Genomic DNA, 24484 nt, shown 5'->3' on the forward strand with positions numbered 1-24484 from the left:
TGAGGAGGGAGGACTGCTTGAGCTTAGGAGCTTAAGACCAGTGACACAATGAACATTATTTGGTAACAATGTAGATCCCATCTCCAAAAGAAACCATTTCTAGGGAATGAGAGAAAAATCTAGGGAGCACTATGGCAGCTCCCATGAGCCAAATTCAGCCTCCTACAACTGGAAACCTTTCAGAGCTTCAGAGATGAGAGTGACCCAAGAAAACAGATACCGAGAAACATCTTTCCCTTCCTCCTAGAAACAGAAAATGAGTCTTTTAATTAAGAAGCAGTTGTGTTTAATCACCAAAGTTATACTGACCCTAATGGAAGAGAAACAATCTAAATTTAAAAGGGCTGGGGATTTTTCTCCTACATTTATTTTAGAGGCAAGTAGAGGTGAACAAAGAAAACTGAATCCCTAAGCTCAGATCTTAGGCCCTGGTAAAGGCTCCAGAGAGCACAAGACCCTCTCCTCTTGCCCTTATGTGAAACGTTGCTGCCCTCAGGATACCAACCATCCCACTTTGGAACACGGCTGCCCCAGGGGATGCCTTCAGTCTATTCCTCCAGAGGCTTCTCTGCCTCAGAGGACTGGTTCTCCTCATCCTCATCGTCAGTGTCCTGAAGAATCCTCAGTAGTCTGAGCTCAGAGTTCCAGCCTGTTCTAGCCATAATTTCTGAAAAGTTAAAGGAGATCTTCTTTTGCCTGGCAGCCTGGGCTTCTAGCACAGCTTCCACCGGAGCACTAATGTCCTTGTTAGTGGGTTCTGTTTCATACAATTCAGGACCTAAAAGAAGATGCAGTCATTAATCGCACCTGTAAACTCCTCTCAAATAACTACGACAAATGGAGGACAGAAAAGGAAAAACTGGGATGTTTTTTAGGACTTGTCTGAGATAGGGGAACTATGCCTTCAGGGAGGTACACTATCCTGGACAACACAGGTTCAACTCTCCCTATCCTCAGTCACTTACTAAGGTTCCTCTACTGTAGTAACTTACTTTTTACATTGTGGTGGAAATCCACATGGTCACAGTAGTCCATCTTTGGTCTCTCTGTGGAATCCTGAAATTCATCAGGGTATAAGGAAATTTGAATCAAGACTTTAGGAAACTAGAAGGATTTTTCTAAAAGATGCTTTTCTTGAAGAAATTAACATCTAAGATGAACCAGAGACCCACCTCTTGGGACTGAAGAGAAGCTTGTATCACACGTTCTTTGCCCTCCATGCTGTCCAAATGAACCTAAAACCACTCCTTCCCATTCCCTGCAGTCAACTAAGGGCAGACGGCCTCCAAATATGGCTTCCAACAATTCCTCCCATTCCAGAATGCGCATGCTGTTCCTCCCATCAAGAGATAGGGCCTATTTCTTCTCTTATTTACTCTGGGATGGACTTGTGACTTCTTTGGCCAAGAAAAGTGGCAGAAGTAACAATGTTTTAGTTCCAGGCCCATCCCTTAAGAAACTGCTTTCATGAGACTACTATGCTATCAAAAAGCCCAAATAAGCCATATGCAGAGGCCTCAGGAAGGAAAACCAGCAACCTGGCCAACAGCCTCAGCCCAGCTGCATTAAGTGACCTCAAGCAGGAGAAGAACTGTCCAGTCAACCCACAGAATCATTAGAAATAACAAATCACTTAAGCTTTGGGGTTGTTACACAGTAATAGATAACTGAAACCGGGTCCTAGCAGAGGCCTGGTGCACTGTCACCTGTTTCGAGGTGGTTCCTTTTTCCATCTGCTGCTGCTGCTTCATGTCACTGTTCTGACCTGGCAGAGTTCCGTAACCTAGTAACCAAAAAGTCAATTCAATCTTCCTCTTATTGGCATATCATATCCTCTTTTGCGGCTTCTAGGTGACTCCTAGTCTACAAGTGACTCCACATCCAGGAAAAGACATGACCTTGATGGCAGGTAAAAGGTAGTTAGACCTTCTGAGTTTTACTTGAGATTCTGCTCACCTGGGACTGTAACTTTTTCTATTACAGAATTAGAGATTACGGTCAAGTGTGTGTTAAAAGACCCAGGATTCCTCCAAGAAACCCTAATCTACCTTTTCACAGCGTATGAATACTCCTCTTACCAGAATGTGACTCATGTTCTTGCGCCATCCCTCATGCACCCACAAACAAAGCAAAAACAAAAACCTCTAGTTTTATGTTTCTTTTGCATCAGCTGCGTCCCCAACTAGTCCGTAAGAAGATTCATTCATTCTTTTCTCAATCTCCCTTTCCCTAAACAAACATCTTCCAAGCTGCCACCTGAGGCATTATGCTAAAATATAGCACTTCCATCGACTCTCTACCAGCACTGGTTCTCACCTTAGCTGTACACTGGGAGAACTGAAGAGCTTTAAAAAACAAACAAACAAAAAAACAAAAAACACTGAGGCCTAGTTCCTACCACCAGAAATTCTGATTTATCAGCTGGGATACAGCCTGAGTATTAGAGTTTTAAAAGCTTCTTGGCCGGGCACAGTGGCTCATGCCTGTAATCCCAAAACTTTGGGAGGCCGAGGTGGGCAGATCACCTGAGGTCGGGAGTTCGAGACCAGCATGACCAACATGGAGAAACTCCATCTCTACTAAAAATACAAAAACTTAGCCAGGCGTGGTGGTGCATACCTATAATCCCAGCTACCCAGGAGGCTGAGGCAGGAGAATCGCTTGAAACCGGACCCAGAAGGCGGAGGTTGTGGTGAGCCGAGATTGCACCATAGCACTCCAGCCTTGGCAACAAGAGCGAAACTCCGTCATAAATAAACAAATACATACATACATACATAAAAGCTTCATAATTGCTTTTAGTGTACAGTCAAGGCGGAGCACCACTGGCCTGGATGATAAAGGTCAAATGACTCAGCAGTCCACACAAGCTCCTGCCTACCTCTTTGGCATAGGCAAAATACCACTCTCCCTTAAATATCCAACCCCACAACCACACTCAACTGCTCAGTGTTTCCTGAGCAGCTATGATCCTCCTAGATGCCTTTGCACAGGCTACTCCCTCTCAAGAGTTATTTCCCATATCAGGAAAACTCCCACACATATTCAGGATCCAATGCAAAAATCATCTCTTCCATAAAGCCTTTCTCAACTCAGTGAGGACAGGCCACTGCTCTAAGAACATGATTCACAGGGGCACCCCAGTCACCCAAGCAAAACTGCTCCTATTGGAGGCACTGGGAAGGGGTACAAAAGGCACCAGAATGGAATTCAGGGGAGTGGTAGTGGTCACCCTAGATGGAGTGCTAATCTTGGATACATCACCTCCTGCCCGGGGCCAAGCCCTGATTCTGTCCACCTCCCATGAGAAGGGAAGGAACCTTCTAACCTTCAGGTTAGAGCAGATCATTGGCATCAGACAACTAAGTGAGATGGGAAGGAAAGCAAGAGGGCAACACCCTTCTCAGGAAACCTCGTCTCAGCCCTCCCAGTGCCCCAGGATTGGAAAGCTCTTTCTGATGATTAAACAGTTGTTTTCACATTAAAGTCAGCAATGTCCAGTCTGAGAAGGGCACAACGATCCTCCAAGGTTTGGGGGGATTCTTTTTCCCTCCTCCCATTCTCCACTCAAGTTGAAAAATTTCAGAGGGATAGGGTTAAGTATATGCCTGAGCTCAGACATGATAAGGACTCCAAAAAGGGGAGATGTCCATTCTCGTGTCCAGCATGAGCACTGGAGCAAAAGAATTGCCTGACGAGAATTGTCTCCCTGACTCCTGGATGGAGCTAGACAACGTGTTGACTTTACCATGAGGTTCCAGAGACTCTCCACCTTGTGGCAGGAAAGTTAGGGGGCCCTGGAGCTCTGCTTCCTTAGAACTCTTTTGGGGTTCTAGTGAGGGGCCCCAACTCTCCATGCCTCATTGGACAATGGGCCCTCGGGGTTTTCTCTTCAATAACCTGGGCTTGCTGCTCTCCTGATCCTCAAAGTGCTCTGCCTTTTCTAAGGTAGAACCTGAGGAAAAGATGACTGTGATTCATGTTCATGGTCATCTTTCAAGCCCCCATGTGAAGCAGACATCTGGCCCAGCTTGTTTGTTTAGTAAATTTCTGAAGGAAGGATGGTGCATGAGAGACCGGACAGACTGAAGCATTCCAAGAAATTCTGAGTGCCTGACTCTGACAAAGGCAGGTCTCAAAATGACAAGAGCATGTTTAGCTTTTCCAGCCCTCAGATACCTACCCCTCAGGGATCCTATCACCCCCAACCAAGCATATATTCCCCTTACCATAGAGACGGTCATGAGCAGTGGTAACTGGAAGTTTATGTGAAGTGCTCTGGCTCCCTGGATCACTCTTGGCTTTCTTTTTAGCCTCCTGAAACCCACATCAGGAGGAACAAATTAGTATTTTTGGAAGTAAAGATAAGCTTTTTCAAAAGAAATCAAAAAGAAGGAATTTAACATCTACAACCAGACAAGAACTTTATATCTATAACCAGATAGAAAACAAGGAGACTCCCACCCTTCACACGTCCCTTCCCATTCCAGACTGTAGCTACCTCTCCCGGTCCCAGCAAGCCCCTCACTGCCACTCTACCTGTTTCTTAATAGGTGTTTTCACTTTCCTCTGTTGCTGCTGCTGCTGCCACTGCTGCTGTTTCCTGTAACCTGGGGACCAGAGAGCCAGCTTGATCCTCTTCTAACAGCCCCCTCTCTCCCACTGGAATGCCTGCTGTGCCTTCCTTCACAATGGTGACTCTCACTGGTAAGGACCAAGCCAGAGGGGTTGCTTCCTGAAACCACTGTTTCCTGAGTTCTACATGTGACCCTGTATGACTGTGACCACAAAAATAACTGAATTGGACCATGTTAAAGTATGAGAAATGTGGGCTAACAGAAAATGGTGCTTAGCAATCCAGCAGCAACAGCAAATCTACCTTCTGTCTTCAGGTTATGTAATTTCTTCAAACGTTCAGGATATCGCAGTGCAGGTCTCTGGAGAAAGAAAAAAGAAAAAGAAAAGCTCTACTGCAGGTCTTTTCCTTTCTCCAAATGTATCCCCCAAATGCGTTTATTCATCCAGTCAACAAGCACATTTTAAGAATCCAGTGTTTTGCAGCATTGTACCAGGGACTATGGAGGAAGGGAAAAGGTGTGGGGAACAAAGTGCAGAAGAAACAGGGAACATGGCCAGGCATGGTGGCTCATGCCTGTAATTCCAGCACTTTGGGAGGCTGAGGCGGGCAGATCACCTGAGCTCAGGAGTTCGAAACCAGCCTAGGCAACATAGTGAGACCCTGTCTCTACAAAAAATTAAAAATTAGCCAGCCATGGTGGCGCACACCTGTAGTCCCAGCTACTCTGGAGGCTGAGGTGGGAGGACGGCTTCATCCCAGAATGTCAAGGCTGCAGTGAGCCATGATCAACCACTGCACTCCACCCTGGGTGACAGAGTGAGACCCAGTCTCTCAAAAAAGAAAAGAAAAAAAGAAAGAAATAGAGAACATTGCTCTCTCAACACTTCCCCCTTGACTTTTACCTACATAGAGCCCAGCCTTCTGTGGGGTTTGGGTTCAGAGTGGAAAGGAAGAAGAGAGATAAGGAATAGAATGTCAACTCTTCCAGATTTGAGGAGAGATGGGTTTGAATTTTCACATAGGCTTCTTCCCTGCTGCTTCCTTGCTCTTACTTCCAGGGTGAGGCGGTGTATAGATAGAAACATCTTAGAAGAAATCGCACTGTCAGGTCGGTTCCTTTCCAAGGGAGGATTCTTTTTCATCATGGCCAATTTTATCTTCATCTCCAGACAGGGCATGGTTTGCTTTCTATCTGGCAAAAGTCTGAAGGGGACAGAGGACAGCCAGACAGTCAGCAACAGCTCTTCCTGGAAAGCATGACTGAGGAGAAAGAGATGTAAAGGGCTCCAAGAAATCTCCGCTTTGGGTCTGAAAAGGCCTGTACCAACAAGTGCTCATTTGGTAACACCTTTCTGATGCAACTACGGTTATCATGGCTGCATATACCCAGTGCTGATTCTATGTCAGGCTCATGTGCTTTATAACACTGAATACTTACAACACCTGAGAACAGATATTATTTCCACTTTGCAAATGAGGAAAATGAAGTTTTAAGAGGCTAAATACATTACCAAAATTCATATAGCCAGTTAAGTTTCAATGTAAAATGCAAAGGTCATCTCACTGCAGACCACATATTCTGCCTACCACTTATTCATAATTCACCTATAAAAAGAAGAGAGTGACAGTGCCTACCTCCTAGTGGAAATTTAAATGAAAGTACATGTGATGTGCCTAGCACAGGGCTGGGCAAACGGTAAGTGTGATAAATGGTGGTGATTATGATGGCCATCCCTGCCTGTTGGTAAGTCTAAGAGTTCAGTAAACAAGTTGGGGTGATCGTTTTCTCCCAGGCCTACTCAGAAAAAGCACACCATTTAGACCCATCTCAGCTTGAGTGAAAAGCAGGTGCTCTGGCTCTCCCACAGACCTACATGATACTTACTCCTTCAGTAGATCCTGAGGTAATGCTTCGGATTGAGCCCAGAGAGGTAGGAAATCTGAAGTGAATTGTTTAGACAATTGCACTGGGGTTGGGGGAGGCACAGTCATCCCTGGAGTTCCTACTCGTGTTTCTGCGGACTGATTTCTGGAGAGACCCAGAAATGACTTGCTTTTCTGGAAGAGAAACAATGGAAAGAATTCTCCAAAGCACTCTTTTTGAGCCTAGTCCTTTCCATCAACATTCTTGCCTCTCAACACTACCCTGGCATGTACTCCAGCCATGCTTGCCTCCTCTAAATGACAAGGGCCGCCTCATGTTTCCCTCTCCAGCTCCCAACTCTATTGTTGTATTCAGATCACACAGGGATTCGTTGTTTTGTTTCATTTTCTCGAAAGGTCATTCATTTATTCACTCAACAGACTGAACAAAAATTTATTGTCTAATTATGTGTCAGGCACAGGGCTAGGGATGGGGATTCACCAATGAACAAAACGAACCAAGACACTACTCTTATGGACATAGAAGTCTTACAGTGATTTATCCAAGGTCACATTTACCCATAAATGGTACTATCAGAATTAGAAGCCCAGGTCTTATAACTCCTAGTCCACTGAAATTCTATCACATCACATTGGAGATTAGTTTTTAATTGACCAAAAACTCCCCTTGAATACACAACAGTTCCTCCTATTATCTCAAGGTGCTCCTCATCGCCCTACAGGGAGGAGACAGAGAAAAGGAGTCTCTGAATAGAGAATGGTTTGGTTAATTATTCCTAAAGAAGGGTTTTCTTTAGCAGATTTGGATCATTTCAGGAAAGAATGGGGGTAAGGTGGAGGAGACCTGAAAGGAAAACAAAACTCTACATAGCAATATTATAAAGGTTTGCACAAAAACATCAAACTTACCACTGTCAATTTCTTTCTTTTCTTCTTCCCATGCTGGCTGGAGAAAAACAAAACAAAACATGCTTCTCAGCTGGACTTGAAATAAGAATAAGCACAACTTATTCCCAGATATCTTAAACAGAAGCTCCAAGGATATTTGTGAATGATGACCACAAAGATTCCTATCTTTGATCAGTACTCGAAGATAGCTGGTTGGGAGCCCAGCAGCACCTGCTGCCCAAGCACCTTCTGCTAAAAAGACCCCCCATCCTCCCATCTAAATTAGGTTTCCCATTAATCTCTCAGGCAATCCAGTTATCTGCTTTCATAGCATGAATCCAAATTAGAAATGATATATGTAGGTGTGGTTATGTCTGTAATGGCTGACTCCCCCGACAAGGCTCCAACAGGACAGGGACCAAATCTATTTGGTTCACCAAATCCTCGCTGCTTGACACAGAGATTTCATAAGAAGTATTTTTTGCTCTGTCCTCTTCCTCCTTGCCTGGGACATGGATATGATAGTGGGAGCTCTAGTAGCCAACTTATACCTTAAAAGCACCCATGAAACTCCTTAGAAGTTGGAATTCATGGGCTAAGGAGATGGCCCAAAAAGCTAGAAGGAGCCCTGGTTTCTGATTATCTCATGAAGCTCACATGCCCTAGCCTGCCTACTTCTGAGCTTCTTTCACATGAAAGGAAATAAACCCTTAGGGTTGTTTTTCATTTGTTTATACCATATATACACACATACAAATGCATACATATAGAGAGAGAAGCACTCATAGCCTTATTTTTTAAAAAGAAAAATAAAATGAAATAAAAAGAAATTCTTAAGTTTCATCATCTCTAAATGTCACTTAAGAACCTGAAAGTCTCAAGGATCAGGAAAGAAGAACCAAACACTTTCCTGATGGTTGTCAATATTAGCAAGCCTTTGGGCCTTCACCAAATGATCTTTGTCACACTCTGTTTTGTACACAAGTCCTGCATGCTATTGCTTTTGTGCACTGTACTAGGCCCTGGGGTTGAGATCAGAGATTCACATGCTTCACTGAGAACTTTTTCACTTGTTGCAAGTGGTTAACAAGAAAAACTAAGAGAGAGCATTTATTTCTTAGTCAAGCCTTACAAGTAAGTTGAGCCTTATCTTGTATGCTATTTACTGCCATGTGAAATTTGATATGGAGCAGTCCCACAGCATGAATCCCAAAATGGATTACGTTAAAATTCCAGTGTAGCAAAAGGCAGATGCAAGAGACCACGACCTTCTCTGCTTGGCCTCCTGCTACTTGCAATGAGCTGGCTAAAAGGAAGATCACAAAAAGGAGGCCTGCAGAAGACATCAGAGATTTATAGACTCAAAGGCCTCTGAGTTCCAGATATGATACTCACCTCACATGTATCTCTCTTTCTTCTGGGATCCACAATACAACCATATTTCTAACATCTTCAGGGCAGGGAAGTTGCGTCTCATTCAAATTCAACACTGGAAGCTAAGAGAAAGATATAAAGCCTATGTATGGCTTGAGGTGCTAAACTCCTGTATCAGATTAAGGATATGGTAAGCAAAGAGTTTGGTGGCACAGAAGATGATTTTAAGTTTCCCATCTCCAAGACATCTTCATAATATTCTCCCAGAAAAAAAAAAAAAAAAAAAAAAACCAGACTCCTCCATCAAATATCAGTATAGGTATCTGCAAGAGTTAGTATTAATAAGCAAATAATCTCCCCTGCTTCCCTGTGCCATTAGGGTAGCATTTAGCAACTCCCAATCCGATCCCATATGAGGGTGCCCTGGGGCTTGCCTACAGGAACACTACTTATCCTGCCTACTCCACTCCAAAGACTTAGATCCTGCAGACATTACAATCTGCAGCTTGGGAGCAGAAAGAGAACTGATAGAAACAGCAGCAAGGTGTTTTCTTTTACAGTCTGACTACAGTTATAGGCATCTATATAAAAGTCAAAGGCTAACTCTTCTCACATTTAGCTATTTAGGATCCTAGAACACTAGTGCTCAAGGAAACCTTGTAAATCACCTAGTTCATATTCCTGGTAAGATACACACACGAAGAAACTATTCAAAATAAGGTTGTCCCTGTGAAGACGAACTGATGGACTTGGAAGTAATAGGAGAGATTCCTTTTCATTATAAATCTTTTAATGCTTTTTGAAGTTAAAAATCACGTTCATACATTATCTCTTCAAATAATTAACTTAAAATAATTTAATCTAGGCCAGGCATGACAACTCATGCACTTTGGTAGACCGAGGTAGGAGGATTGCTTGAGGCTAGGAGTTTGAGACCAGCCCGGGAAACAAAGTGAGACCCTGTTTCTACAAAAAGTTTTTAATTAGCCAAGTGTGGTGCTGTGTGCCTGTAGTCCCAGTTACTCAGGGGTCTGAGGCAGGAGGATGGCTTGAACCCAGGAGTTTGAGGCTACAGTGAGCCATGGTCATATCACTGCACTCCAGACTCGGTGACAGAGCAAGACCCTGTCTTTTAAAATAATAATAATCATTATTATTGTTGTTGTTACTATTTAATCTAATCCTCTTGTTCTAAAGAAGTCAAAGAGGTAAAGTGATTAGTCAATTTGTCCATTCAAAACCTTCTACCATCGCAGTTCCTTATATTCTCCGTTACACATAATATTGAAAAGTGAAGCATCTCATGAAAAAAATAAAAGACATCCAGTAGAACTGCAAAGAATAGTAAATCTCTCTTTACCGTAGTTAAGTAGGAGGGATTTTTCTTTCTAAAGTTCTAATTTAGCTCTACCCCTAACTAGCTGTGTGCTTTAGCAAATCACTTCCCAACTGAGTTTCCTCATCTGTAAGATATATAAGATAGACTGTGGTCTATCAAACCATTGTAGTGTTTTTCAAACTGCAGTTGCAACTATCCATAGGTCATAAAATCAAGTTTTTTGAATCACAGACCATATTGTTTAAAAACGAAATAGAATAAAACAGAATAGGACAGAAAATATTAGAGTACATCACTCATAGTTAGGTAAGGATTGTTCCATGATTTTTTTTGTAAAATCTATTTCTCACTGTAGATCATAAGCTGAACAGTTTGTAAGTTATCAGATTAGATGACTTTAAGGCCTATTTGGGTCTGACATTCCAGCATTCCAGTTTCCCTGACTATGAGATGACAGTATTTACTGAGTAGCTGAACATGTTCTATGCAGGAAAGAGACAGAAAATTCTCACCTACACCAAACCTATACAAATCAATCCCACTGACGTCTAGGATTTCTGAAAACAATATGGCATGTAAATAGCACAGAGTCTAGCATACAGCAAGGACCCAATATTAGATGGTTACTATCAACATTACTATTCAGATTATAGTCCTCCTGAGGAATAATTTCAAATAAAGGCAGAATAGTTTATTTCCACTAATAAAGAAAAATGTTGAGCAAGTACCTTTTAAAATCTGTGACTTACTTTGGGAAGTCTATTAGTACAGTTGATCCAACTTTTGTCAGGTAAACCCTTCGGAGGCCTAAAAAATGAGTTCCACACATAAAACAGAAATACAAAACACTTATTGGAATGATAAAGTTAGTGCTAAGAGGAAACCCTTCTACTTATCTACAGAAAACCTTGGGCTTTATGCTTACCAAACGAATGTAGGGTCTCACCATATCCTTAAGTTTTGTTTGTTTTTCCTGGAACAGCTCCTAAACAGACATTGCACACTGCAAACACTTCACAACTATTTGTTTCATCAAACAGAATTCATAGCCTACTCTTCTCTCCAGCTAGAGACAGTCATATCACCATCAATAAAAGTTTAAGCACTTTGAGATAGATGCTCAAAATATAAAATAACATAAAATATAAAATAAACAATAAACAAATAAAAATATAAACAAATAAAATTTAAAAATTTATTATAAAAGAAACAAAATGCAGTATATACATACAACAGAATATCATTCAGCTTTTAAAAGTCATGAAATTCTGATACAGTAGTCCTTTATTCATGGTTTCACTTACCCACAGTCATCTATGGTCTGAAAATAGATAAGCACCTGTAAGTAAGGTATTTTGAGAGAGAGAGACCACAAGAGACCATATTCACACCGTGAGTTTTTATCACAGTATATTATAATTGTTGTTAATCTCTTAATGTGCCTAACTTATAAATTAAACTTTACTATAGGCATGTATGTATATGTAAAAACATAGTAAATATAGGGTTTGGTACTATTCACAGTTTCGGCATCCACTGGGGGTCTGAGAATATATTTCCTGCAAATAAGGTGGAACTACAGTATACACTACAACACTGGAAACATCATACTAAGTGAAATAAACCAGACACAAAAGGACAAATGTTGTGTGATTCCACTTATATGAGGTACTTAGAACAGGAAAGTTCATGAAGACAGAAAATAGAACGGAGATTACCAGAGGGTGGGAGGAGGAGGGAATGGGGAGTTGCCGTTAATGGATACAGTTTTTGTTTGACATGATGAAAACATTCCGGAAATGGATAGTGGTGATAGATGTACAACATTGTGAATGTACTTAATGCCAATGAATTGTACACTTAAAAATGGCTAAAAAGGTCAATTCTTGTTATATACATATTTACCACAGTAAAAAACTCATATCCTTATATTTTCAAATCACTTGCTATTTTTCCTATTTGTTAAAAGACACGTTACATGCATGGATGAATGAACAATGTCAAGGAGTAAATGAAAAAGACTTTTAGGAATGATAGTAAGAGGAGTTTAAAAACAATAAAAAGATAAAGACCTAACACTCAGCCTGCTTTATGAAGTTCTACATGACACAGACTGACCTGCAGCTCCCCAGCCTCATCTCTGACCACTCTTCCATTCCTGCTCTATGTTCTAGGCACAATGAACTATTTTCCTGATACAGATAGAATTTCCTCTTGCCTCCAAGCCTTTGGATATGCTATTCCTATGGTTCAGAAATCTCTTCCTGCCAACCTCCCACCTACAACCCCCATTTCACTAGACTGTTCAGACTTCCGGTCTAGGCACAGATGCCACTTACACAGAAGACAGTGCCCTGGTTTGGGAACCCTTTCTGGTGTTCCCACACACCAGGGGGCAGTCCTCTTATGACACTCATCATACGACCTGCTTATTTCTTTGCCTCCCCAACTAGGCTGAAAGTCCCTTGAGGGTAAAGACTGTATGTTATTTACTGTTGTATCCCCAGCATTCGCCACAGTGGCCCCTACTAAAATGCAGTTGTGAATTGAATGACTAAACAAATGTCATGGCCCCTGCTTTCAAAGGGCCTAAAATCCAGCTGGACTTAGGAGATAAACATATAAATATCAATAAGCATGTCAGGAACTCTAAGTACTGGGGGTAGTTTGGAAGAGAGAATATCAGAGGCTAATGGGAAATGAGAAAACTCAACCTTAACAGAAGAAAAGGACCTATTCTCTCAGTCAACAAATAGTTATTATATTTCCACTATATGCCATGCATTATTGAAGGCATAGGAGACAGAGCAGCCAACAAAAGAAACATACAGTCCCTGCTCTTGTAGGGACTGACATTCTCATGAGAGGCGGCAAACCAATCAACAAAAATCATTTCAGATCAGAAGAACTGAAGAAAAAGGACGCTTGGTTAAATGATGATGAGGGTGTAAGGAAATTTTCAATAGACTGGTTGAGGAAGACTTCTGTGAAAAAGCAACATTTAAGCTTAAACTCAAGGACCGAAAGGAATTAGCTGGAAGGATCTAGGGCAGTATTTCTCAACAAGGGGGCAATTTTGCCCCCAGGGGACATCTGGTAACGTCTGGAGGCATTTCTGGTTGTCATAACTGGAGGTAGGATACTATTAGTATTCAGTGGGTAGAAGCCAGGGAAGTAGCTAAAATCAGATAATGCACAAGACAGCCCCAAAGGACAAAGAATTATCTGGTCCAAAAGTCAATAGTGGTTTTTTGTTTTTTGTTTTTTGTTTTTAAAAAAAGAGGAAAAGTGTTCTACTCAGGGGAAACAGTAGGGGCATAAGCCCTGGGGTGGAAGGTGTGGCACAGGTGAGGAATTGAAAGAGCAGTGTGGCCTGAGCCTATTCAACAAGGAAGGGAGAAATGCAAGATGAGGTCCAGTAGGAAGGCCAGATAAGGCCAGGCCAGGGACTTAATGAAGTGACAGGAGGGAAGAAGGCCTTTACAGTTAAGGAAACTGCATGACAGAAAAGCACAATCAGAAAACCAGTCTCGCACAGAGGAAAAGTTGGTGTTCAAGAAGAGAGGACTCTGATTAGAGAAGCCAGACAGTAAAGAGAGAGGCCACCAGTCCAGAGTTGGGAGGTTTGAGTCTGTTCTCTAGTAAACAAAGTGCTGATAAAGGGGCTTTTCGAGCAAGGAAATGAACAAAGCAGTATTTTTGGAAGATTAATCTGTTGGCCATATGTAAAATAGCTTCGAGGAGAAAAGGCAGAGAAGCCAATTCAGAAGCCACTGCAAACACCCACCATGTCATGAGGGACTGGTCTCTGACGGAGAGTGTGAAGCAGAAAGCAAGACACACTGAAGGAAGAAGACGTGGAAACAGGGAACTGACTAGAGGAGGCCGCTCTCTCACAGCTCTGCGCTATACATGGAGGGCATGGCAGGTGTGGAGTGTGTCCCTGCGTGTGAATGTGAAGCACATCATAGGTCCTGACTGAGAAACACCACTGTTTAACCAAAATTCAAGTCCTAGAGAACATGAAAGTAGTCATGCCTCTTCCTATACCATTGTTAGCCAAAGAAAAATCATCAGGGGCTACTTAAATGAAACAGGAGAAAAGAAATTACTATAAGAGCCATCACTGGTGCTTTGATTCCAGGTAACAAACTCTTTGAATTTTTTAAGTCTAAGCTTTCCACAGATATCTGTCCCTTAGTTTCGTGTATCAGCAAGCACTCATTGGGTACATAGACATTGTAGGAGACTCAAGAAAAGAAAAAAAAAAAAAGCCACTGCTTTTTCCTTTAGGAGCTTACAAATAGTTTCACACCTAAAAATAAAATATTATTATAGAAAGATAGCGGCCGGGCATGGTGGTTACAAATAGTTTCATACCTAAAAATAAAATATTCATACCGGGCATGGAGCTTACAAATAGTTTCATACCTAAAAATAAAATATCATTATAGAAAGACAGGGGCCAGGCATGGTGGCTCACGCCTGTAATCCCAACACTCTGGGATTACAGGATAACCCCTTTATGTTATTCATTCATCCATGCATGTAACATGTCTTTTAAAAAATAAGAAAAATAGCAAGTGATATGAAAATATAAGGATATGAGTTTTTTACCGTGGTAAATATATACATAACACAAATTGACCATTTTAACCATTTTTAAGTGTACAATTCATTTGAGCTCACGAGTTCAAGACCAGCCTGGGCAACATGGCGAAACCCTGTCTATACAAAAAATCCAAAAATTAGCCGGGTGTGGTGGTGCGTGCCTGTAGTCCCAGCTACTTGGGAGGCTGAGGCTAGAGAATCACTCGAACCCAGGAGGTGGAGGTTGCAGTGAGCAAGTTCGTGCCACTGTACTCCAGCCTAGGTGACAAAGTAAGACCCTATTCCCCACCAAAAAAAAAAAGGAAATAGAAAGACAGGGTTGGGCATGGTGGCTCACACCTGTAATCCTAGCATTTTGGGAGGCTGAGGCTGAGGCGGGTGGATCACTTGAGGTCAGGAGTTTGAGACCAGCATGGACAACATGGCGAAACTCCGTCTCTACTAAAAATATAAAAATCAGCCAGGCATGGTGGTGTATGCCTGTAATTCCAGATACTCGGGAGGCCGAGGTATGAGAATTGCTTGAACGTGGGAGGCAGAGGTCGTGCCATTGCACTCCAGCCTGGATGACACAGTGAGACTCTTGTCTCAAAAAAAAAAAAAAAAAAGAAAGAAAAAAGAAAGATGGCATATATGGACAATTTTCTGATCTACATATGCTGATAAGACTGGCTGAATTGTGTCTTCCCAAAAATCGTCTGTTAAAGTCCCAATTAGTACTTCAGAATTTGACTGTATTTGGAGATACGGTTTTTTAAAAAGTTATTAAGGGCCAGGCACAGTGGCTCATGCCTGTAATCCCAGCACTGTGGGAGGCCAAGACGGGTGGGTTGCCTGAAAACAGGAGTTCAAGACTAGCCTGGCCAACATGGTGAAACCCTGTCTCTACTAAAAATACAAAAAAATTAGCCGGGTGTGCTACTTGGGAGGCTGAGGCAGGGGAATTGCTTGAAGCAGGGAGGCGGAGGTTGCAGTGAGCTGAGATCAGGCCACCGTACTCTAGCCTGGGTGACAGAGCAAGACTCCATCTCAAAAAAAAAAAAAGAAGTTATTAAGGTAAAAATGAAGTCACATGGGGGGCCCTAACCCAGTAAGACTGGTGTCCTTGTAGGAAGAAATTAAGACACAGACGCGCAGAGGGAAGACCATGTTAACACATAGGGAGAGGGGCTCGGTACGGTGTCTCATGCCTGTAATCCCAACAATTTGGGAGGCCAAGGCAGGAGGATCACTTGAGGCCAGGAGTTCAAGAACAGCCCAGGCAACAAAGCAAGACCTCATCTCTAATAAAAGCAAAAAACAAAAAAATTAAGCAGGCACGATGGTGCACACTTGCAGTCATAGCTACTTGGGAGGCTGAGGTGGTAGGATTGCTTGAGCCCGGAAAGTTGAGGCTGCAGTGAGCTATGATCACACCATTTTACTGTAGTCCAGCCTGTGTGACAGGGTAAGACCCTGTTTCAAAAAAAGTAAATAAAAAAAAAGGACACAGGGGATAAAAAATTACCATCTACAAACCAAGAGTGGTCTCAAAAGCAAACAATCTTGGCAACACCTTGATAATGGACTTCTAGCCTCAAGAATTGTAAGAAAATAATTTTGTTGTTTAAGCCTCCCAGTCTACGGTACTTTGTTATGACAGCCCTTCTGAACCAACATACCTCCCAAATTAACCAATTCCTAGAGCACAGCAGGAAGTGTTTCTGTCTCCCACTGCCTATTCACTACTTCTTTAACCAAATTGGTATTTTCTTTTTAATCTGGCTTTCTCAAAGTATACTACATGGATAAGGAAAATCATAAGCCAGAATTTTGAGACAATAGGCTGTTAAAGGAAGATTCCATGATAATTTACCTGCCATGAAATTTGGAGTAAAACTTTGAACTCCGAGACAATAAAGAACGGGCCTTAGTAAAGGTACATTCTGGTAGATGACGAGGTGCAAAGCAGGAATCTGAGATGTTTACCACGGTGAGCACTGGGAGTTTATCTGAGAAGGCAGACCAGAAGAAAACATGTTAACATGCTGCCTGGAGAAAGGAAGTCACATACATAAATACATTAAGGACCTCATGAGGGAGAGGACAGAAGCTGGCTAATTCACCTTCAGCATCCAGGGGAGTTTTGCAGGTTGAGCCAAGGATTCGAGGATGGCCCCTCTCAATGCGGCGGATAGTTGCCCAGCATTGTGGGTGCTGACAAACAGCAAAGCCACAGGTGGTTTCATCCCACTGGCTCTCATCTGGCAAGTCCATACCTAGAAATGGTTTAGGCCAAAAGCCAACCCTGCAGTATTCTAGTCCTCTGGAAAATCAACAACCACATAATTAGGGAGTATTATACATTAGCCATACGGTCCAGATCTTAATTTGAACTCAAAGTATAAAATATTTATATTAATCCTATATAGGTAAATGATGGCCACAAAATAGTTAAAGATTGGATAACAAACAAGTGTGAAAATATCTCAGCATGAGGTAGAATGGCAAGAGTTTGAGAGCAGAATGACTTCAGGTCCCCTAATTGGCTATTTAATAGCTGAGTGACCTGGGACTTAACCAGTCTGAGCCTGTTTACTTCACTGTAAAATGAGGATAAGTTTATTTCACAGGGTCATTACAAAAATTAGTTAATGAATATTAAAAGCCTGGCATATTGTTCCAAATAAATATTTGCATCCTTTCCTTTTCCCCTTTGTTAGTCATCAGGGAGAAGATGCCACCATTTCCAAAAAGCATTATCAAATTACGACCAAAGTAGTCACAGAAGTGTCTCAGAAGGCCCAAACTCCTGGAAGACATGTTTCATTTTTCAATGTGCTTCAGTTCCCATGCAGGCAGATAAAATACCCACCAGCAATGAATGTGTTTGCTCAAATAGCAAATCACTAGACACTCCTAGTTGCATCAGAGGCCATTAGCTTTTCATTTACTGGCCATATGGCCTTGGACAAGTGACTTCACACCTCTCTCTCAAGTAGGGGGAGGGGTCCTGACTTGGTGTCTCAGGTCTGTAATCATAGCACTTTGGTAGGCCAAGATGAGTTACCCCTTCTCTACAAAAAAATAAATAAATAAAATAAGCAGAAGGAGGGGAATCCCTAAGTAGGACTGCAGAAGCATTAAATGGGATAATGTACTTTTACGCATGGGAGGTGCTCAATAAATATTACCATCTTTTCCTTTCTAGAGGTGTTTTAGGCAATCAGTAACTACCACCTTATCCCTAAGAACTTTTTAAGGACAGCGTCCATTTCTTTCTTTTATTCAACACATTTATTGATTACTAAATATGTGAGGGGACCTGCTTTGGACATGAACAGTAATAAACTCCCTGTTCTAAACAGTTTATAATTTAGATCAAAGATAAACTATCAGCCTAGGATTGCACCTGGCCTATGACTTGTTTTGTTTGGCTGGCACTTTGAACCAATTTTAAAATTGAATTAGCCCACAATGTCCAGATTTCTGATTCCTTTTAGGGACCAAAATATTTGACAACACTCGGCCCAATTCCAGCTGAACTGCAACTGACTAGCCTGAGCAGCCCTGACGTTTTCAGCCAGGTCTGTTCTATCCAAGCGGAGTTCCCCCACCAGACCTTACAGTCTCTAATTGAAGCACTTTCAGTTGCCACTTATCATAGCATTTGCTCTTTTGCTTTAAAATATTTCTCTGTAAACAGGCTTCTATCGAAAGCAGGAAAACTAAATGGCGACTTGAGACTTCCCTTTTGAACGGAAAAAAGCAGCATTAATTCTCAGTGGGAGGCCAGGCGCGGGGGCTCACGCCTGTAATCTCAGCACTTTGCTAGGCCGAGGGCAAATCACTTGAGCCCTGGAGTTCGGGACCAGCCTGGGCAACATGGTGAAACCCCGTCTCTACGAAAAATACAAAAATATTAGCTAGGTGTGATGGAACGCACCTGTAGCCCCAGCTATTTAGGGGGGCTGAGGTGGGAGGATCACCTGAGCCCAGGAGGTCGAGGCTGCAGTGAGCCGAGACCGCCTCACTGCACTCCAGCCTGGGGGACAGAGATCCTGTCAAAAATATACACATACATACACACAAATCAGTGGGAGTGAGAATTTCTACGAACGTAGTATAAAAATAACTTAAAAACAATTTAAAACATACAATTTTAACACGGTTTGTTTTTGAAAGCGAATGTAATGTTGCATTCTTCTTACAATGAAAAGGCTGCTTCTCGCCCTTTCGTTACCTGCCCAGCTCGAATAGACTCCTGAGACCTAATCAGGCGCATCTCTATATGGCCAACATTATCCCCGGGCTACATAAATAGTTCACGTTAAAAACAACAACTACAACAAAAATCTAAATAACACTCAGTTTTAGTACCATTATTACAAAGATGTGAGGGACGAAAAGATTAAAAATGAACATCAACTTCGGTAGAGATGGAAAAAGATTGCCCGCTCCATTCCAGGAAAGAAAAAAAAAGTGGGAGAATCTGATCACGACGGGCTGAGGTCCTGTAAGAGCAAAGCGGATTCCAAACCGCTTAGGGTTGCTAAACCAAGTGGTAAAACGCGGCCCCTTGCGGCGCGGTGAGAAGATAAACTGACCCGGCCAGCCACACCCTGCCTCCGGTCCTAAAGGGACCCTCCCAGCCGCGTCAGCCACGCCTCCGTCTCCCACACACTACGACCGGCTGCACCGTCGCCAAGCAGCGGCGCAGAGCACCATGGAAAACGGACGGAAACTCCATTGAGCCATAATAAGCTGGAGAGAAGGTTCCCGACGCAGCGATGGCGAGAGGCAGAAAAACAGACCTGGGGAGGGGCGTGCGGGGTGGGGTGGGGTTGGATGGAAGCCTCGGCGGGCCAAAACCACTGCGCCTTCAAACTCCGGATGCGCCGGTATTTGAGGCGGAGGCGGGGCTGGGGGGGAAAAGGGAGGCTATGGCGCGCGGAGCACTGTGGGACACTGTGGGCCACGTGGGGCGGGACGGAAGCCCCGGAGGGTCAGACCGTAGCGACGCGGGAAGTCCGGACGCCGTAGCTGCCTGAAGCAGAGGCGAGAGGGAGGCTCAGCCCCGGCGGCGGCAATGGCGGAGAGGCCCGAGGACCTAAACCTGCCCAACGCCGTCATCACCAGGATCATCAAGGAGGCGGTGAGCAGCTCGGGGGGGCGGACGAACGGGCAGGAGGGAAGCAGGTGCTGGACCGGCAGCTTTGCTCACCCCCGGTCTCCTCGCAGCTCCCGGACGGTGTCAACATCTCCAAGGAGGCCCGGAGCGCCATCTCCCGCGCCGCCAGCGTCTTCGTGCTATACGCCACATCCTGGTGAGCCGGTCAGAGGCATAAGGGAGGCGCGGGGATACCTGGCTGGCAGTTCCTGGTCGGGAGCTCACAAACCCCAACGATTATGTCCTCTCTCGGTCGGGACAGGTTCACAGTCCTCAGCCAGTTCCTACAAGTTCTGAAGCAAAGTAACGCAACAAAGTAACTTTGCTTAAGCTTTTTTGTGCAGAGAAGGGAAGGACTTATCCGTGTCACACCAAAATCCATGCATGTAAGAGGCAGGTTTTCCCGTTCCACCTCTGGGTGCTCCTTTTCCCACTCACCCCTTACAAACAAGAGGGAGTCTGACAGCCTTTCTCTTCTCTCAGTGCCAACAATTTTGCTATGAAAGGAAAGCGCAAGACGCTGAATGCCAGTGATGTGCTCTCAGCCATGGAAGAGATGGAGTTCCAGCGGTTCGTTACCCCATTAAAGGAAGCTCTGGAAGGTAACGAGCCTCCTGTCTTCTAAACCACATAGATGGTCATCCTGTGTGACCTGTTCATCTGGCCCTGAGACTTTCTCAGCGCGGGCCCCTTTAAATCCTCTAAGCCAGCACTTGATGTGACTCGACCCAGTTCGGTGGGCACTACCTCAGATCTGTTTTGTGATGCTGAGCAAGTTATTTTTCCTTTTCTGCCTCCGTTTTTCTTTTTTTTTTTTTTTTTGGTCTTTTTTTTTTTGTTTGTTTTTTTTTTTTTTTGAGATGGAGTCTTGCTCTGTCACCCAAGCTGGAGTGCAGTGGTGGGAACTCGGCTCACCGCAGTCTCCTCCTTCTGGGTTCAAGCAATTATCCTGCCTCCGCCTCCCAAGTAGCTGGGACTACAGGTGCATGCCACCACGTGCGGCTAATTTTTGTATTTTTGTAGAGATGGGGTTTCACCATATTGGCCAGGCTGGTCTTGAACTCCTGACCTCAGGTGATCTGCCCTCCTCAGCCTCCCAAAGTGCTGGGATTACAGGCGTGAGCCACCGCACCCACCTGCCTCTGTTTTTCCAGTTGTACAATGTAATTAGCTCCTGCAGTCTGTCTGGCTCACTTTCAGCTCTGTCTCCTAACCCCTTCTTTCCTCCTTACAGCATATAGGCGGGAGCAGAAAGGCAAGAAGGAGGCCTCAGAGCAAAAGAAGAAGGACAAAGACAAAAAAACAGACTCAGAAGAGCAAGACAAGAGCAGGGATGAGGACAACGACGAAGATGAAGAAAGGCTGGAAGAAGAAGAACAGAATGAAGAGGAAGAAGTAGACAACTGAATAGGGTGGGAGACTGTAGCACCTTGGAAGGTACCACTTGAGATGAGACGTGCTACATGTTTCTGTGACGCTTTTCCATGCTGGGCAGGGGAGTCTCAGGCAAAAGTGCCTGAAAAGATCAGAATAAAAACTGACTAGAAATACCATCAAAACCAGCACTTACCAAACTGAAAGCATCTGAGTAGCAGAATCCTGTTTTCCTTCATCAATCTGAAGATTATTACTTTTTGACAAGAGGGATTCTGAGCGGCTAAATTAGTCAGTTTGATCACTTTTGGTTACTTAAATGTATGGTTAGATGGTTTTTGATCTGCAGTCTTCCCTATTCCCCCAAATAAGTAATAATAACTTCCGTGCTGCCTGCTGTGTTCCAGATCACAGAAGCAGCCAGGGCTCAGGAAAAATTGGGGCTTTGCTTATGGTCAGCCTATGTTTGATTGCACAGTCTTTGACAGTAGCTTACTAAGACTGCTCAGTATGAGTAAGCTTTAGGAAAGTACTAAAATGCTGTGGGAGAATAACAAAATCTGTCTCTTCACTTGACAGGAGCATTAACTGGGTTTTGTTTTTCATGGACCCACTTGGCTCAAAACCTTTCTATATTGCCTGCAGATGATTGATCTGCTGGTGTGGTGGTAATCTGATCACAGATACTCTTAAATCAGCAGTGTAGAATGGTGTTAGTCAAGCAAGGGTGCCAGTGTCTTACTTTTACAAAAACAGATGGCATAGTGTCAGGTGTACCTTACTTTCTGCCACTATACAGCTTTAGGATTTGTCATCACCTCCTGGAAGGTGTAAAACCCCAGGCTTTCTCTTCTTGAAGTCCATCTCCCAGACTTGTGACTGTAGCTTTTCATTCTTGAATTCATGAGTTCCGAACTTTATTTCCTGTAGGCACAGCTTTCTCCCTCTGTGCCTCTTGCTTCCTTTCTCTCCTCTGCCTCTCCTCTGTCCCCCATCCCACTTTCTCCTCTCCCTCCTTTTCTCACTTCTGTCAGTCTGGAAGCTTTGATTACCTGCTTAATACTCCAAAGTGTGAGTTCCTCTGATCTCTTGTTTCCTTAGTTCTAATCTCATGTTTTGTTTTGTTTTGTTTTGTTTTTAAGAGATGGGGTGTCTCTGTGGCCCAGGCTGGAGTGCAGTGGCATGATCATAGCTCATTGCATCCTTGAAATCCTGGACTCAAGTGATCCTCCCACCTGAGCCTTCTGAGTATCTGGAGCTACAGATGCGTGCCACCAAGCCTGGCTAATTTTGTCTCATGTCTTCTAAAAATTATTTTGTGAAGCCCCTCTGAACCTTAAGGGAAATCTGATGGTGCTCAGGAATCTAACTCTCCCCAAACCGTCCTCTTTAACTGCTTCTAAAATATCTCTGTTGGCCTTTCTTAGTTTTTTTCTGTTTCCATTCAGTGCTCCAAGCACTTTTTGTTACTCTCTAAGTTGAGCGCTTGGGGTTTGACAGGTAGTGACGTACTTTGACACTGTTAACTTGTTAAATACAGTGAAAAGTTTATGAGTGAAGAATGCTGAGAAGATTGTAATGCTTTGTACAAATAAAAGTCTTGTTAAAAAATGATGCCTCCTGTTTCATGCCGCTTGTTCGTAGTGTGTTTTTGGAGAGAACCCCTGATGATACTCTCCATAAAAGTTTTTGGCGTGTGGACTTGGCCAAACCTTTGTAAACATGAGATCCTGCATCACCTTGGATGACCAGCAGGTGCTGCTCATTCACAGGCAAGGGCTCTGAACTACTGCAAGAGTGTTTCTTTTTTTCTTTTTTTTTATTTGAGACAGAGTCTCAATCTGTTGCCCAGGCTGGGGTGCAGTGGCATTATCTCGGCTCACTGTAACCTCCTTCTCCCAGGTTCAAGCAATTCTGCCTCGGCCTCCCAGGTAGCTGGGATTACAGGCGCCCGCCACACGCCCAGCTAATTTTTATATTTTTAGTGGAGACAGGGTTTTACCATGTTGGCTAGGCTGGTCTGGAACTCCTGACAGGTGATCCACCCGCCTCAGCCTCCCAAAGTTCTGGGATTACAGGCATGAGCCACCACACCTGCTGAAAGCTTTTTTTTTTTTTTTTTTTTTTTAATGGATCCTTGCTCTGTCTCCCAGGCTGGAGTGGCGTGATCTTGGCTCACTGCAAGCTGTGCCTCCAGGGTTCATGCCATTCTCCTGCCTCAGCCTCCCGAGTAGCTGGGACTACAGGCGCCCACCACCATGCCTGGCTAATTTTGTTTTTGTATTTTTAGTGGAGATGGGGTTTCACTGTGTTAGCCAGGATGGGATTATAGGTGTGAGCCACCGTGTCCGGCCAAATCTACATAGCTTTTTCAAATCATAAATTTATAAATAACATTTCACAAAGATACAACCCCCAATACTCATTAGATCTAATAGCTTTTTCCTTCACAGTAGAAACATCCTTTCTTAATTCCCATGAGCACTGCTCAACTCCTGTGGCTTCCTTTAAGCTCAGTCCCCTGCCTCATCTCCACTTCCCCAGCTTCCTCTGTGGATTACTTGGCATGTGGATCTTCCTGGAGCATTGCTGGGTTACAGACTCTCCTAGTTTCCTATTAAATATATACTTAAACCTATTATTCAAAGCCTGCATGAGAAGGGCTCGCCCTGCTACCAATTTTAACCAGTCACTCTAACAAGGCTGTGTGCTCTAGTCAAGGATGAATCCTCAAAAGAACTCTTCCATATGGCTTTAGTTAATTCTGTCCCATTCGTCACCAAACTTGGACTACCTAAGAAAAACATGTTTCCTGAGAATAGGGACTATTACTTTAAAACTACAGAATTTGGCTGGGCACGGTGGCTCACACCTGTAATCCCAGCACTTTGGGAGGTTGAGGCAGGTGGATCACGAGGTCAGGAGTTCAAGACCAGCCTGGCCAAAATGGAACCCCTTCTGTACTGAAAACACAAAAATTAGCCGGGCGTGGTATCCTGTAGTCCCAGCTACTCGGGAGGCTGAGGCAGGAGAATCGTTTGAACCTGGGAAGTGGAGGTTGCAGTGAGCCAAGACTGCACCACTGCACTCCAGCCTGAGTGACAGAGCAAGACTCTGTGTGAAAAAAACAAAACTACAGAATTTAACAACTGGGAAAAATCTTTGACATTATCCACCAGTTTTTCCCCCACCACACTTCTATCACTACTATAGTGGTTATCTGGACTTTTCAAGTTCCTTACTAGGCTAAGGTAATGTTACACTTTTAAACCATAGCCCTTCATAC

At 43.5% G+C, this 24484-nt stretch overlaps 2 protein-coding genes across 5 annotated transcripts; one reads left to right on the forward strand and one right to left on the reverse strand.

Annotated features, from left to right (window-relative positions):
* Nucleotides 1-351: 351 nt before the first annotated feature.
* On the reverse strand, nt 352-19608 carry C14H9orf43 (chromosome 14 C9orf43 homolog). Of its 4 annotated transcripts, none has more exons than XM_023223767.3 (14): nt 19035-19608; nt 16781-16980; nt 16531-16666; nt 10814-10871; nt 8747-8847; nt 7373-7409; nt 6465-6637; nt 5632-5782; nt 4880-4937; nt 4540-4610; nt 4230-4317; nt 1707-1783; nt 993-1056; nt 352-778 (listed from the first exon to the last, which is right to left on the reverse strand). In XM_023223767.3, exons 2-14 carry the CDS (start codon nt 16929-16931, stop codon nt 549-551), a joined length of 1395 nt encoding a protein of 464 aa, XP_023079535.2. In that variant the 5' UTR covers nt 16932-16980; nt 19035-19608; the 3' UTR covers nt 352-548. The 4 variants fall into 4 exon arrangements, with proteins under 4 accessions (XP_023079535.2, XP_023079537.2, XP_023079536.2 ...); XM_023223769.2 differs by having other exon boundaries at nt 19469-19562; XM_023223768.3 differs by having other exon boundaries at nt 19262-19482.
* POLE3 (DNA polymerase epsilon 3, accessory subunit) lies at nt 19362-22809 on the forward strand. Its single transcript, XM_023223770.2, has 4 exons — nt 19362-19809; nt 19896-19981; nt 20308-20426; nt 21059-22809. Exons 1-4 carry the CDS (start codon nt 19744-19746, stop codon nt 21229-21231), a joined length of 444 nt encoding a protein of 147 aa, XP_023079538.1. The 5' UTR covers nt 19362-19743; the 3' UTR covers nt 21232-22809.
* The last annotated feature ends 1675 nt before the right edge of the window (nt 22810-24484 follow it).

The sequence above is a fragment of the Piliocolobus tephrosceles genome, chromosome 14 (genome assembly GCF_002776525.5).
Source record: "Piliocolobus tephrosceles isolate RC106 chromosome 14, ASM277652v3, whole genome shotgun sequence".
Lineage (NCBI taxonomy): Eukaryota > Metazoa > Chordata > Mammalia > Primates > Cercopithecidae > Piliocolobus > Piliocolobus tephrosceles.

Bases quoted from the DNA above. Each gene is read 5' to 3' on its own strand.
- POLE3 (XM_023223770.2), top strand. From the start codon at position 19,744: ATGGCGGAGAGGCCCGAGGACCTAAACCTGCCCAACGCCGTCATCACC. The intron at 19,810-19,895 runs GTGAGCAGCTCG...GTCTCCTCGCAG, and splicing joins CCAGGATCATCAAGGAGGCG to CTCCCGGACGGTGTCAACAT. The intron at 19,982-20,307 runs GTGAGCCGGTCA...CTCTTCTCTCAG, and splicing joins GTGCTATACGCCACATCCTG to TGCCAACAATTTTGCTATGA.
- C14H9orf43 (XM_023223767.3), bottom strand. From the start codon at position 16,931: ATGGACTTGCCAGATGAGAGCCAGTGGGATGAAACCACCTGTGGCTTT. The intron at 10,872-16,530 runs GTAAATTATCAT...CTCATTTTTTAG, and splicing joins TACTCCAAATTTCATGGCAG to GCCTCCGAAGGGTTTACCTG. The intron at 6,638-7,372 runs GTAAGTTTGATG...TTTCTCTTCCAG, and splicing joins AAAGAAAGAAATTGACAGTG to AAAAGCAAGTCATTTCTGGG.